Source organism: Mytilus californianus, unplaced genomic scaffold (genome assembly GCF_021869535.1).
Source record: "Mytilus californianus isolate M0D057914Y unplaced genomic scaffold, xbMytCali1.0.p SCAF_8, whole genome shotgun sequence".
NCBI lineage: Eukaryota > Metazoa > Mollusca > Bivalvia > Mytilida > Mytilidae > Mytilus > Mytilus californianus.
Window position 1 is genome coordinate 106,759,489 of NW_026262734.1, and position 14,364 is coordinate 106,773,852.

Below are 14,364 nucleotides of genomic sequence, written 5' to 3' on the forward strand. Positions count from 1 at the left end.
AAAGGTCTAATACAAAAACTCGTTAACCATAACACATTTTTCATATATCCTGATTCATGTTGATACATGTATAAGTGTAAAGCAAATTTGATAAAAAAAAAATTATATTTAATAAAAACGTATAAAGAGATAAGATGTCGGTTAAGACATTTTAATTCCTTTATTCATCCACACATTCATTCGATAGTATTCAATAATAAATATTAGGAACCACTCCTAACAGTAAGAAAAGACGGCATGTTTATGCTTTCTTTGATATATATGTCGTAAACACCGCTATTTATTCATTTGTTTTTAAATGATTTTTTGGGAATTATTTACAGACATATAGACCTTCTGCTGTTGTCTGTTCTATGGTCGGGTTGTTGTCTCTTTGACACATTCCCCATTTCCATTCTCAATTTTATATAAAGGTGCACTCGATATATCGTAACGTAATAGAGTTTTTTGTATTCTTATTGAAAGTATGAGTGCTACAGCACCAACAAAACTGATAGTCACATAGTTATTAACATGTACATTTGTTTTTTAAAATACATGCCTAAAATAGATAGAAACAAATAGGAAATAAAAACAGAAGAAAATTTAAAAAAATTGTCATAAAAGCTCAACGAAAACAATAAACAAGAAAACAAAACGAATTATATTTATACTAATATGTGTAAGATAATATAACATACAAAAAAAGAATAAGAAAGGCCATGAAAACAAAACAAACAAAAAAAAACAAAAAACAAAAAAACAATACATTACATAACATCATTTTTCAAGTAGACTGTTTTTTTTTTAAATATTTATTTCAATATTTCCCTTTATTTATCTTCTTGCCAATTTGTCTAGAAAATACATCAGTATTAATCATTTAAAGTAAAGAAGTGACCATTTGGATTTTAGAGGTTTGGGGCAACAAAGTTATCTCGGATCCGAGAATGTTTTTTTCTAATTAAAAACCGTTTTTTCCTAGAGGCCTTCACTCCTAGATTTGATTTACCTCTTTTTATTTGCGCAGGACTTTTAACCTTTGATCTGAGCCTAGATAAGTTTTCAAAAAGAGTCATTGCCCCTCCCATCCCAACAAAAAAAAAGACACTAAGTACAGATCTGAGAGTACTCGCAATCAATATAATATGTCTACAACTCAAAATGGTTTAAAAGAACCCTGCATGTATATTTTTGTGTAAAAGACATTTCTAACGGAAGTACACAGCCGATAGTCCAAAATTATTGAATAAATGAATGCTCCCTCTTTTCTCGTTACGGCATGTTACGTCAAGTAATGGCGATTTTCGTCAGTTCGTAAGATGTTGAGATACCTCTACTACGACGAATATGTTCCAATCGTCGTAACCAATCCCGTCCTCATTTTCCTCGAATGTGACCTAGCAAATTAGACTTTTCACCGGGGTTTTACTTCTGAGCAACACGACGGGTGGCATATGTGGAGCAGGATCTGTTTTCCCATCCGTAGCATATCAAATCTAGTTTTGTTTTAAAAGGGCTCGTGCTGCTCTTGCTTTAGTTTAAACTGTTGTTCTCTATAGTTTTTCCTATTTTGTAATGTTTTCGTTGTTTATACCGGTAACAGTCTTTAGTCTATCCTCTGTCATGAAAATTATCTATTTTAGATTTTAGATGTCGGGCAGGTTGATGGATAAAACCATTGATTTTACGTTCGTTGCGTTGCCCAATTCCTAATCTGCTGTACAATTTTATTATAATGAGACATTTATTATATTTCCCTAGGAATGAATCTTTTGGCACAATTGGACAACTTCACAATAAAATCTATGACAAACGGGAAGATTTCAACTTCCCAATTATCAATTTCCAATTTCTCAGCAGTAACATACCCTCTGCACCATCGTATGGTGTTTATATATCTCAGTTGATGAGTTATGCTCATGCATGTTTACACTATACGGACTTCATATACAGGAGTGTGCTCCTTACGCAGAAACTGCTCCAACAGAGTTATGAGGAGGCAAGATTAAAAATGACACGCCGAACATTTTATGGACACCATCACAAATTGGTTGATCTATACAATGTGTCTGTGTCTAAACTAACTATAGACATTTTTACCACGTCTTAGCTTGTGGTTTACCATCGACGTCGTCTAGTCTGCTCAGTACTGAATGTGACCTATTCCCGAATATGACTATTTTTGTCGAGTGTGAATTCGCATTGCTATTAAACGTGTCTCGGTATTTATACATCCAACATTCATGTATTTAGTTATGATGTGTCTTTTTTAAGTATGGTTGGATATTGTGTTATGTCTTATCGTTTGTGATTTGAATTATATTTTTATTTTCTATATGTATGTAAAAGTTCAGATAATTAATCAGCTAGTTCATTTATATGATTTTTAGTTTAAAGCAACTATATGCACAGGATTTATTTGTTTTTACACAGTTTTGATTTAGAAGAAAAAAACCTACATGGTTAGAAAGTACAAATAATTACACCATTACTAACACAATTTCATATTAATATTCTTGTAATGGTTAGAAAATACATAAAATTACACCATTACAAACTTAATCCCAATTGTATATACTATTTTTTTAAATTTACCTGTGGTGTCACTTTTTGTGGCGTTGATACATTTGTGTGACGGACAGTTCGTAATTCTATTGTGGTGTACTGGTGTACTGTCGTACATTAATGGGAGGTATCCGTTGTTCTTCTGTGGTTTACATGTTATAATGTACTTTTATGTTATTTATTAATGTATTTCTCTGTTTTGAGTGTTCTTGCGTTTATTTGTACTGTATTCCTGTCATGTAATGTTGTCATTTTAACGGTATTTCTAGCATTGTCATATAATCGGGAGGTTTGGCTAGCCATAAAACCAGGTTCAACCCACCATTTTTTCTTAAAATGTCCTGTACCAAGTCAGGAATATGGCAGTTGTTATCAAATAGTCTGTTTCTATGTATGTTGGCGTTTGTTTTTATAGCAGTTCAGTGTTTCTGTTGTTCCGTTGTTTTCCTCTTATAGTTAATGTGTTTCCCTCGGTTTTGGTTAGTGACCCGGATTAGTTTTCGCTTAATCGATTTATGACTATTAAACAGCGGTATACTACTGTTGCCTTTATTTGGTGCTTACCATTTGATGTTATTTAAAGTTAGATATTAGTAAAAGATGTGATGACTGTGCCAATGTGACATAGTTTGTTCAAAAATTTTAGGACTACTTGTATGTCATCCCAATATAGACCCATTCAATCGTTCGAGGTTGAAAACCTTAGTTATGGTGTTGCTGACAATATGGTATGGGTTTTGCTAATTGTTGAAGGTTGTATATAGTTGTTTACTTCTACGTCATTTGGATATATTGCATTGACAGTCGCACCACATCCTTATATTTTCATATACATGTATACATCTTTCATGTTATTCATTATATGTAAGTGTTTCTGATGGTGAAATTTTAAACATGTTTTCCTCCCTGCCAAAATTTAAAAAAAAGAATAAAAGTTTATTTTCATCGCTTTGAAATTCAAGTCCGTATTTGTAAGATTGTCCACTTAAAAGCTGAAGTAACTTAAATATAAAAGTTTACAAATAATTATTGTCCAATAAGACAAGAGAGATAACCCAGATTATTACTATAATCAAATCATTACATTATTCTATGCGTGGAAAAAAGAAAAAAAAATGTATTTGCAGATAAACATATAAATAGTAAATAGTTTATCAAACATAAAACTTATATGAAAAAGACATAACTACGCATAGAAAATGAATCATATAGTTGATGTTAAATACAGTGTGTTTTTGCAATGCAAAGCTTCTATCTGAATTGAATGTGAGCGAAATGTCGAAAAAAATTAATAGCAAATTTTTGAGAAAAACATTCAGATTAAATATAGCGTTAGCATACCAACGTCAGATAAACATTGTGTCAAAGAACAACCAGGCAATAGTGATCATCGATTTTTAACACAATGTATAAACATGGTTACCATCTCCTGCTTTGGACCCCATGTTGTGTGTCTCTGTCTATACGTCATTTCACGGAGAAGATGGATGCAGGTGGTTTTTGTTATCTTTTGTACTTACAAATATTTGGGTGATTCCTTTTTATCCTTTGTATGTTGAATTTTGTATGAAGCATTTTATATTCCGCCGAATATCAGAAAACCTTAGCAATAACTTTGATTTTAATGTAAATAAACCATTATGTGCATCAAACTGATATTCAAATATTTTTTTATATTTTAGTATTTATAGTATAGCTATTATTATTGTTTTATTTTTTCAATCTATTGCGATCATTAATGTGTGTCATAGTATATGCATATATTTATTGTTAATAAATGCGCTTCCTACTATGTCTGTTTTGGGTTGCTCACCTTTACCCCCCAATATAACGGAACTACAAACAACTGTCATACAAAAGGGAGGTATAACTAGCTATTTACCTAGGTAAGACCCACCATTTTCTTCGCAAAATGCCTGTAACAAATCAGGAATATGACAGTCGTTTTTCACTAGTCCCGTTGATTGAGAGCGTTTGATTTTGTCAGTTTTTAGGGACTTCCCCGTTTTTGAATTTGCCTTGGATATCAGTATTTTTGTTATACTTTTTTTACGTCAAAATTTGCTTTTAAAATAATTGAACCAATATATTTTAAATAACATTATTATTGACCTTGAACAGTTTTGACATTGTTAAGGTAGATACAGAAACATATCAAACCGGAAGTTACATCTGGTCTTTCTAAATTGAACAAAAATTTGTGTCTGCATGTTATTGAATCCTGACCAATAGAAACCGATTAAAAATAAAGTCATTACAGTTTTCATTATGACCAAATAAGTAAAGCTTAAACCCATAGCAAAAGAGAAAATGATGATTCAAGAATATGATACACAATTCACAATTAACCACAACACTAAAACCTGTATCTGTCCCTGCAACATTGATCGGAAATATCTAGTTATCGGAATCGCTCATATAGCTAAATTTGTTACTATTTGTATCACACTTTAAACGGCACATTATCTACTTAATTCATATAAACTTTTGTGGTAAATGTCCTAGATAAATAGAAGTGTCAAGGCTGATTAATGTGTAAATGCTACATTTTCATTGATTTGTTCTATATGTTTCGTCATACTAACTCCCTTGTCACCAGTTAGTTTTACATAACGTAAATAGTAAACTTCATTCTGATTAAAATTTTGGTGTGAATAAGAGTCAAACCTATTTCCGTTGTACGATGTTTGCTTTTGTAGGTATGATTGTGTTTAATTGTTTAAGTTATTCCCCATTCTTTTTTTTAACAAGATATATAGTTGGAACTTATTAAGGTCTGTAAGATCAACCCACAGATTGCTTTTCCTTATAACTATTAGATATAAAAACAATTGTGTTATTCTTAATCTTCTTTTAAAAAAAATCAAGGAAATTATACAATTTCAGTTTAGTGTGTTCTATCCTCAACTGTTTTTCAAATGTAAAAAAAATTTTTTACAGTTCATACGAACTATTTGCTCCATTTATAATTTCTTCACATTATACATGTATATGATAATTATCTCCACGCAGTTCATGGTTTTAAGTGTTTCAGTATTTTACAATGAGATTTTGATGCAAGTTTCGAAAATGAAAATTTGTTACGTTTTATTTTGCCAGTAAAAATATGTAATTTGTTGATATTACACTGTATCGTGTACATTACGTCGCACCTAACTCTTATGCATTACTGTGGCCCTTCTTGAAATTTGCTGTTATGCATAATGTTTGACGTCGTGTTTAAGGCTTTGCGACTAAGAACTACATTTTCTTTCCCGTTCCGTTACCTTTATGTTTTTGGATCTTTCTCGAATGCAACAATTATGTATTTCTATGCATTAGTGTAAACACTTTTTTCTTTCAGTAGAAAATTACAGAAAGAAACAAAACAACAGCAAATAAAATAACAAGCTTCAATATTTTCTTTCTTTGTGGTATGGGTTTTTATCATTGTTGAATGCTTCTAAATGACCTATAGTTTCTAACATCTAGGTAATATTGTTTCTGGTATAATTGATTGATTCGAGGTGTCGTAAATTATTTTACTGAAGGTAGGCGATTTTGGTATATTTTGTCATGGTTGACCAAATTCAATACAGTTCTACATATGTTAAATATATATAACTACGTGTATATACAAGTCACATTGTACCTGAAGATCTATGAAAGCAGTGAACGTGCTAGTAAATGTAACGAACTGAATACGTTAATATGTTTAATTTTAATATAAATTACAAGCATACGCATTCTACTGAATTTTTCTTTATGTATAAACGTTCACAAATCTCTCACGACGACATTAATTGCACATGTTAAACAAGTATCAATAAAATACCGAACTCTAAGGCAATTCAAAAAGGGTTAGTCCATAAAAAAAACGACAAAATCAAACGTGAGCCTTTATCAACTAACAGAACAAAAGGAAAACAACCGTCATATTCTCGACTTGTACATGCATTTATCGAAGAAAATGGTGAGTAAAACCTGGTTTTATCGCAAGCTAAAATTTCCACTTGTACGACAGTCGTTTGAGCAACCAAAACAGAAATATTCATTTACATATGTAATCTGTTTAGATGATCTGATGGACATTCCTCAAATAGATGAGTACTTCCAAAGAATTAATAAAATATATTCTACAAGTGAAAACTGTTTTTGATTATCTTTCAGTCCTCATTCAAGCACTTCCAACACATCTTTGAAATAAATGGATAAATAATTGCAATAACAAGAAAAACTAAATGATTTAATAAGATGTATTACATGCATAAACTAGAATTTCACTTCACACCTTCAATCCGTAAGTAGCGATTTTGTTAAAATGTTAGTTTCCATTATAACATTGATAAAGTAAACGATGAAATCGAGACATGAAGGTATTGTCCGTTCCATCGAAAATCTTAATGAAAAAAAATTGTTTCTCCAACTTTAACTATTTTATGTTTTACAATCAAAATTTAGAAATTAAAAAACAACGTTTGAATCAATCAAACTGGCCTATTCTTATACGCCACGTCCACAGAGTAGAATAAGTAATAAGTGTCGAACTTGACATGCTTGACAAAAACAATAAACAAAATTGATAGAATTCACCTAATTTTTCTTATAATAAGTGTGTCTACCGGAAAGGAAATTATGTGTGGTAAAAATAAGACTTCTGTGTATACTTCTTAGTAAACAATACTAAAATAAAGTTTCCAATTTGTAAGACAGAGGCTAGTTTATCTGCTCTAGCAACTACTTATAAAACCCAATTAGATGTTAAATGATTCCCAATTTATAAAAATAGAATGCATCCGGCGAACACAGTTTAAATATTGTTCAAAATCAATATCGCATGCATAACAGCAACTACTGTTGACAAGAAGACAAGAAGCCTGAATAAGTTCTCCAGAAAATATACAAGATGAATTTTATCAATGTAAGCAACAATAGTTAAATGTTTTTGTTATTCAATAATTAAGTCTGTATATTACGACCTTAGAATAATTCTATTTATAACTTGTACCAATAGATAGTATATTTGAATCCCTGAACTAGTTTATAAAACTGCAATAGAATTGTTTTAAATAATTTTTTAAATAAAGAACGAATTTCTAAATTTAATCTGCACTAGTTTATACTTTTGCACAATCAGACAAACTTAAAAACACAATTATATTTAATTTTCATTTCATTTTCAGATCCTTAAAGCTGCATTAATACACATCACATGTTGTATTGTATCCGTCAATAGTGCACCAACATGTACAGACCCTACAGACTTACAGGCTAAATTCAAAAGTATAAATGGAGGAGTGGATTACAGGACATTATTTTTCACAGAAGGTTGGAAGGAAGACACACTGGACAATGATTTTACTCAACTGGTAGATCTCGAAAAAAATAAAACTAAAATCGACTGTCCTTCAACATTTTTAAAAGGATCCAATCTCCCATTAATGGTACGTACATCATGCCCTTGGGTTTTAGAGAAAACACCATACAGTGCTGAAACATATCCCCATGAACACTATAGAGCTTCTACTGAGTGTACTAAGTGTATAGATGCTTCTGGAGATCAGAAATGTTCACCAATTCAACAGAAAATCCAGATATTAACAAAAACCGGTTGTGAAAACGGATTTTATAAATATGAAGTAACAGATACCTATATTCCAGTAGCTTATGTATGTGAACAGCAAAGAGAGATCGTAAATGATGTACAAATAACCACTGCCCGACCTCCAGCTGATGGACCAGAAGAAATGTAAGGTCCATGATATAAAACACATCCTTTCCAGAGTTATTGGAACAAATATTGTAATGTCCTATGGACATATATGGTTGTATTGTTATGATATTAAATTGTTAAATACTCTCATTAACGGTAAGATTAGTGCAATATCCGTCCACAACCAAACATTATCTAACTAAAACTAGTCACTGCCTAAAACATATATGCTAGTAGGTTACTTATTTCCGGGAAAATCTTACTGATAGTTTTAAAGTAATGCTTTTTTATTTTAAGTATAAGTGTGTGCAAGTGTGTATTTATCTTGTTTTTGATGTTGTTGTAATACACTTGTATATTTATTCGAATTGTTATTAAATGAAAACACTTTATCAATTTCATGCGTCCGAAGCTCTAGTCTGGATTACTTTCATCAGAAACGCTTAAAGCCAAATGTTTGAAACCAAAGGATGTATAAGAACCAAAACAGTTGAAGAGCTACATGACCAAAACGGGCCGTAAAATAAATGCCAAATTCATCTTAGGTCAACTTTGCCATATAGTGGGTTTTATGTATTCTGTTTTTTAAAAGATTCTACGAATGTATAAAATGTTTATAAGTAATTGAGAAGTATTCATACCATAAGTTAATTATTAAATTAATACTGTTCGAATTTTAGTCAACGAAACAGGGTTGTATTTGTTTATTATAAAAATATTGTTCAAATGTGATTGTCGTGTTAAGAACATTATATAAAGTTGTTCAATATCTGTAATAATTGTCTCAAATCGTATTTAATTGCAAATTTATATTTTTAACTTATTTTTATTTTGAAGCTTTGCATGTTTTCAAACTTTTCTAATAAAATTTTTATCTTTTATAATTTTTGTCTATTATACGTCTACATAGTGGTATTACAAATAACAATACAGCATGATAACAAAACAGATAAACAAGAAATATGATTTAGTTGATTATATATGCGGCATAAACCTCGTTTTGAAAGCATATGTTGCAGGATAGAAACTATACTAACTGCAAAGCTAAATTAGTTTGGTATTATCCTGGAGTCGTCCAGTAAGTTAAATATATAACCGACGATTTGGCTCGATCAAATACGACTATCAGGTGTTGATGATCTAATCCTGAACCAGTATAACAAATGGTAAAAAGCTTAAAAATGCATATTATATTACAATTTTACAATCTGTTGAAAAAAATGTTATAATGTACGATATGGCAAGTATAACTGATAGCACAGTCCGTTGAATCCGATATAAATTGTCCTTATAGAAAGGTCGAGAATTTCCAGTATATCATGGATTAACATTGTTTTCCGGCATTTTAATCAGTCTGATCATTCGATCCTTTCCATGCAAGTTCGTATCATCTAAAAAGTATTCCCCAGGACTAACAATCCTCATCTTGCAACACCTCTCCGTAGACAAAAGGAAGACTACTGGATTTGGTAACTATGAACTGCGACATCATATGGTTGCGATTACAAAATTGAGGGTATAGGTATTCTATCTAGTCAATCCAATAGCTCGAAGAATGTGACGACTATGTTCACCGCTACTTTTTAACGTAGATGCAGTCATGGTTATCGTCTTACTACATCACCTACTCTCCATGATGTCTCTATAAATGACCTGCTGCCACTTAAACAAGGGGTATCCATCATATTCGCACAAAGCTTAATTCACTAGCCCTTTCAAATCTTCATTCTATGTACAACATATGTTAAGAAACGAGTTACAAACCCCCATTCAAACCAATACAAACTTACAGCTATCATCTCGGATATTGTCAGTCACAGACTTTTCAAACCAGTTCGCATTGGAAAAGATGAAAATGAGAAAAGATCCTTTCCTTTGCCAACCAAGGTCACGGTGCCATCAACTTGGGCAATATCCTTCATCATAAATCAGTTCACTCGAAAATACCTCCCTATTGTAAAGATCAGTCTGTACCTATCATCTCTCATACCTATACCAAACTGAATTCAACTTAAATTTTCACTTACAAACACGTGTTGTAGGATCTCAATATTGACGACTTCAAGTCTAAACCTCCTGATTGCACATGTGCTAGTTCCCGATTCATATATAATTCGAATGGCCACGTTATTACTGACGACCTTAACATTGTCAATAACACTTCTCTGCGAAATGTGTTATCCAAAGGCCCGAAATATCGTGAGCCTAAATACATCAATTGAAAACACAACTTCAAAATACTGATGGATTCAGTCGAGGATTTTGCCTGGCAACGGATTAAACGCGAGAAAAAAAACGTAGATACTCTTTCCGAATGAATTAAGACTGTGAGGTCGTTGATACAAATCAGAATAAAAAAACCTGAATGATTCTATGAATAAACATGCTACATCAATCATTAAAGACCAAAATGTTGCAATAGACCTGTCCTACCTCCATGACAAATATGTTGTTGGCGTTAATCAGATGTAGATACTAAAAAATTCCAAAGATCCTATAAAGTACATACAATCTAAGACTATTTCATCTTACAATAGTATTAAACATTTGCCTTTTTAACACTCTACACAAGTATTCCTCATTCCAAACATACAAAAACAAAAAACAAGTTGAACAAGTTGGTCCTGCTGTGAAAGGCCAATGTACATGTAGATGCACATATCATATCATAGGGGGGGGGGGGGGGGGGTGATAAATTGTACTTTTTTAAAACTCACTCTGTTTCAAACAAAAAGTTCTCAGAAACCTACATTATCAAGATGATTGATTTCTTGATTGACAACATATTTGTTACGTTTAGAGGACGGGTTTTTATAAAAAAAACAACCGGCATTCCCAAGGGAACCAACTGTGCTTCTCTTCTTGCCGGCTTGTTCCTTTATTTATTTGAGGCTGACTTCATACAGGAGTTTCTTAGAAAATGAGAAAAGAAGTTGGCATTATCCTTTAACTTCACATTGCGCTATATAGATGATGTCCTTTCACTAAATAATTCAAAGTTTTGTGACTATGTTGAACGCATCTATCCCATCGACTTTGAGTCTGCCTTATATCTTGACTTACATCTAGGACTTGAAAATAAGGGTCGTTTGAAAACGAAATTTTACGACGAAAGAGATGGTTTTAGGAACTTTCTATTTCTATGAAGCAACATTTCAGCAGCGTTTGCGAATGGAGTAGACTTCTCCCATCTAGTACGATATTCCAGGGCTCATATTTCCTATCAAGATTTCCTTAAGAGAGGGTTGCTGCTCACAAGGAAGCTATATAGCCAAGAGTGTTCCAAGTGATGCAGACGAAAACATTCCTTCGTAAATTTTACGGACGCAATCACGAGATGGTTGACTGTTAAGGAAAATCTGTTCCACTGATGACGACTTATATGTTCCAATTGTCGTAACTACAATCCCGTCCTCTTTTACACGGATGTGACCTACCGAATTGGACCAAGTGTGTACTACATGAGCATCACGACAGTTGAAACATGTGGAGCAGCATCTGTTTACCCTTCCGGAGTACCTGTGATTACCCCTAATTTTTGGTGGGTTTCGTGTTGCTCAGTCTTTAGTTTTCCATGTTGTGTTTTATTTACCATTGATTGTCTTTTGGTCTTTTTATTTTTAGCCATAGTGTTGTCAGTTTATTTTCGACGTAAGAGTTTGAATGTCCTTTTGGTATCTTTCGTCTCATTCTTTGGAAAATTCGTATGTTACTAAAGTTGCTTTTTAAAGCTTTGTTGTAAAAACAGAGGTTCTACATTTTATTTATATCCTTGTACATATACGATGGTCACTTGTTCCTATTAAACACTTTAAATGTGTAATAATTACATTACATGTATTTTCATTACAATCCATAATTTTGATGGGCTTACAACAATCGCGAGGCACTTCCATATCAAATTGTATTTTCGTATGAAATACAACAGCAATGACTGCACGTGCTATTCGTGACAGTGTTAAAAATAATTCATTGAAAAACAAACGAAGACTTGGTACAACTTTTATTTTATAATTCTAGTATCACAATGTAATTATAAGAATTGAATGCTTTTTTTTGAAATGTTAAAGGGGTTGTAAAAGCGTTGATCGTGTGCAGTTTTAACATGAAGCGGTTTCTCATACAAAATGTGCTTCGGTCAACGCTTTTACACCTAAATAAAATCATAAATAAAAAGCATTCAATTCTTAAATGAATTCTTCGCACTAACGGATTTTAATGTGATATATAACAAGGTTACTAGCAATCTACGACAGCATTTTATTTTGGCATCAATTGAGGGTATGCACTATGTGTATAGATAAAAGAAGATGTGGTATGAGTGCCAATGAGAACTCTCCATCCAAGTCACAATTTGTAAAAGTAAACCATTATAGGTCAAAGTATGGCCTTCAACACGGAGCCTTGGCTCACACCGAACAGCAAGCTATAAAGGTCCCCAAAAATGACTAGTGTAAAACCATTTAAACAGGAAAACCAACGGTCTAATCTATATAAAAAACGAGAAACGAGATACACTTATAAACCACATCAACAAACGACAACCACTGAACATCAGGTTCCTGACTTAGGACAGGTGCAAACAAATGCAGCGGGTCTAAACGTTTTTTATAGGCGTCAACCTTCACCCTACCTGAAACAATAGTGTAACATCACAACAAAGAAAGACACACTATAAAATATCAATTGAAATGGCTTAACTCGATCAAAATACATTTTAACAAAAACAAGTGAACATACACTGAACGAATAAATTTGATCTACGACACAATGTAAATACAAAATTAATAAAACAAGGGGGTTAGATGTTTAACAATATCAGAAAGACAACCATAACCTTGTATAAAATGCCGCCAAATAAAATAAAGTACACAGGTAAATAAAAATAATTTTGTTGTAAGGTATACATGGAGTATGGAAATGATTTTTACAAAATAAATAATTTTGTTGTTCCTAGTACGAGAACAAAAGCGAAAATTTATCGTCATACTAAACACTTATCAAAGGTGCTATATATTAAAAAAAAGTGAGACTAGATATATCACTGAATAACTAAACATTAAATAACAAAAATACATTACAAATTGTATCAACAGGTCAAATTAACACGAAAGTACGATTTGAGAGTACTCGCAGTTACTGAAAGCTAGTTAAAAACCAAAAACAATTAGTAATAAAAAATCATGTATCAGAGACTAAAATCAACTAAAACACATCCCAGGGATTTAGTGTTTTAACGTCATGATCAGTCAAAGAAGACGAGTTGGGATATATAGACATCGTGTGATGGAACCAAAGGAACATCGCCGTCTAAAAAGGGATTATTAACAATAGGGAATGAAAAATCGTCTTTTTTGTCGTGAATTTTAGTATGGAGTTTCCCTTTAAAAATTGAAATGTCTAAATCTAGAAAAGGACAACTACTGCTGTTTATGTTAGATTTATTTAAAGTAAGTTCCTTTGGGTAAATTTTGGTAGTATATTTAGAGAACTCTGGATAATTAAACAAAAATATCATCAAGATAACGGTAGGTATTGTTGAATTATCAACCAAATGTAACAATGACGTGTCTTTACTGAGTTTGGTCATAAACTGAGATTCACAGCAATACAGGAATAAATCTGTTATTAAAGGAGCGCAGTTAGTGCCCATATGAATACCTACTACCTGTCGATACACTTTATCGCCGAAACGTACATATGTGTTGTCCAGGAGAAAATTTAAAGCTTCAATCATATCTTCACATTTCCAGTAAGTGCATCTAGCATACTTTCCTTTTTCGTTACAGAAAAAGGCTTTAAACGAGTTACAGCAAATAAATTAGCAATGAGATTTTTCAAAAGACTATTTAATTAAATATGAAAACTTTTTTGTGATAGGATTGTGTGGAAGTGTAGTGTAGAGAGTAGAAAAATCATAACTGTCAACAGAATTAAAAGGACCATCAAAAGCACGTATTTTATCTAAAACCTCTAATGAATTTTTAACACTCCAAAAATAATTAATACCATTATTTTCATAAGCTTTATTACAAAAATTAATAACAAGTTCTTTGATAGCAGTAAAGGAGGTAGTTGTTTACAATTTGACTCTCTGTGAAGCGTACGGACTTGAATGTAGACGA

At 32.0% G+C, this 14,364-nt stretch overlaps 1 protein-coding gene across 1 annotated transcript; it reads left to right on the forward strand.

The window, feature by feature from the left end:
- Positions 1 to 7,432: 7,432 nt before the first annotated feature.
- On the forward strand, positions 7,433 to 8,279 carry LOC127711570 (interleukin 17-like protein). Its single transcript, XM_052217664.1, has 2 exons — positions 7,433 to 7,447; positions 7,710 to 8,279. Exons 1-2 carry the CDS (start codon positions 7,433 to 7,435, stop codon positions 8,277 to 8,279), a joined length of 585 nt encoding a protein of 194 aa, XP_052073624.1.
- The last annotated feature ends 6,085 nt before the right edge of the window (positions 8,280 to 14,364 follow it).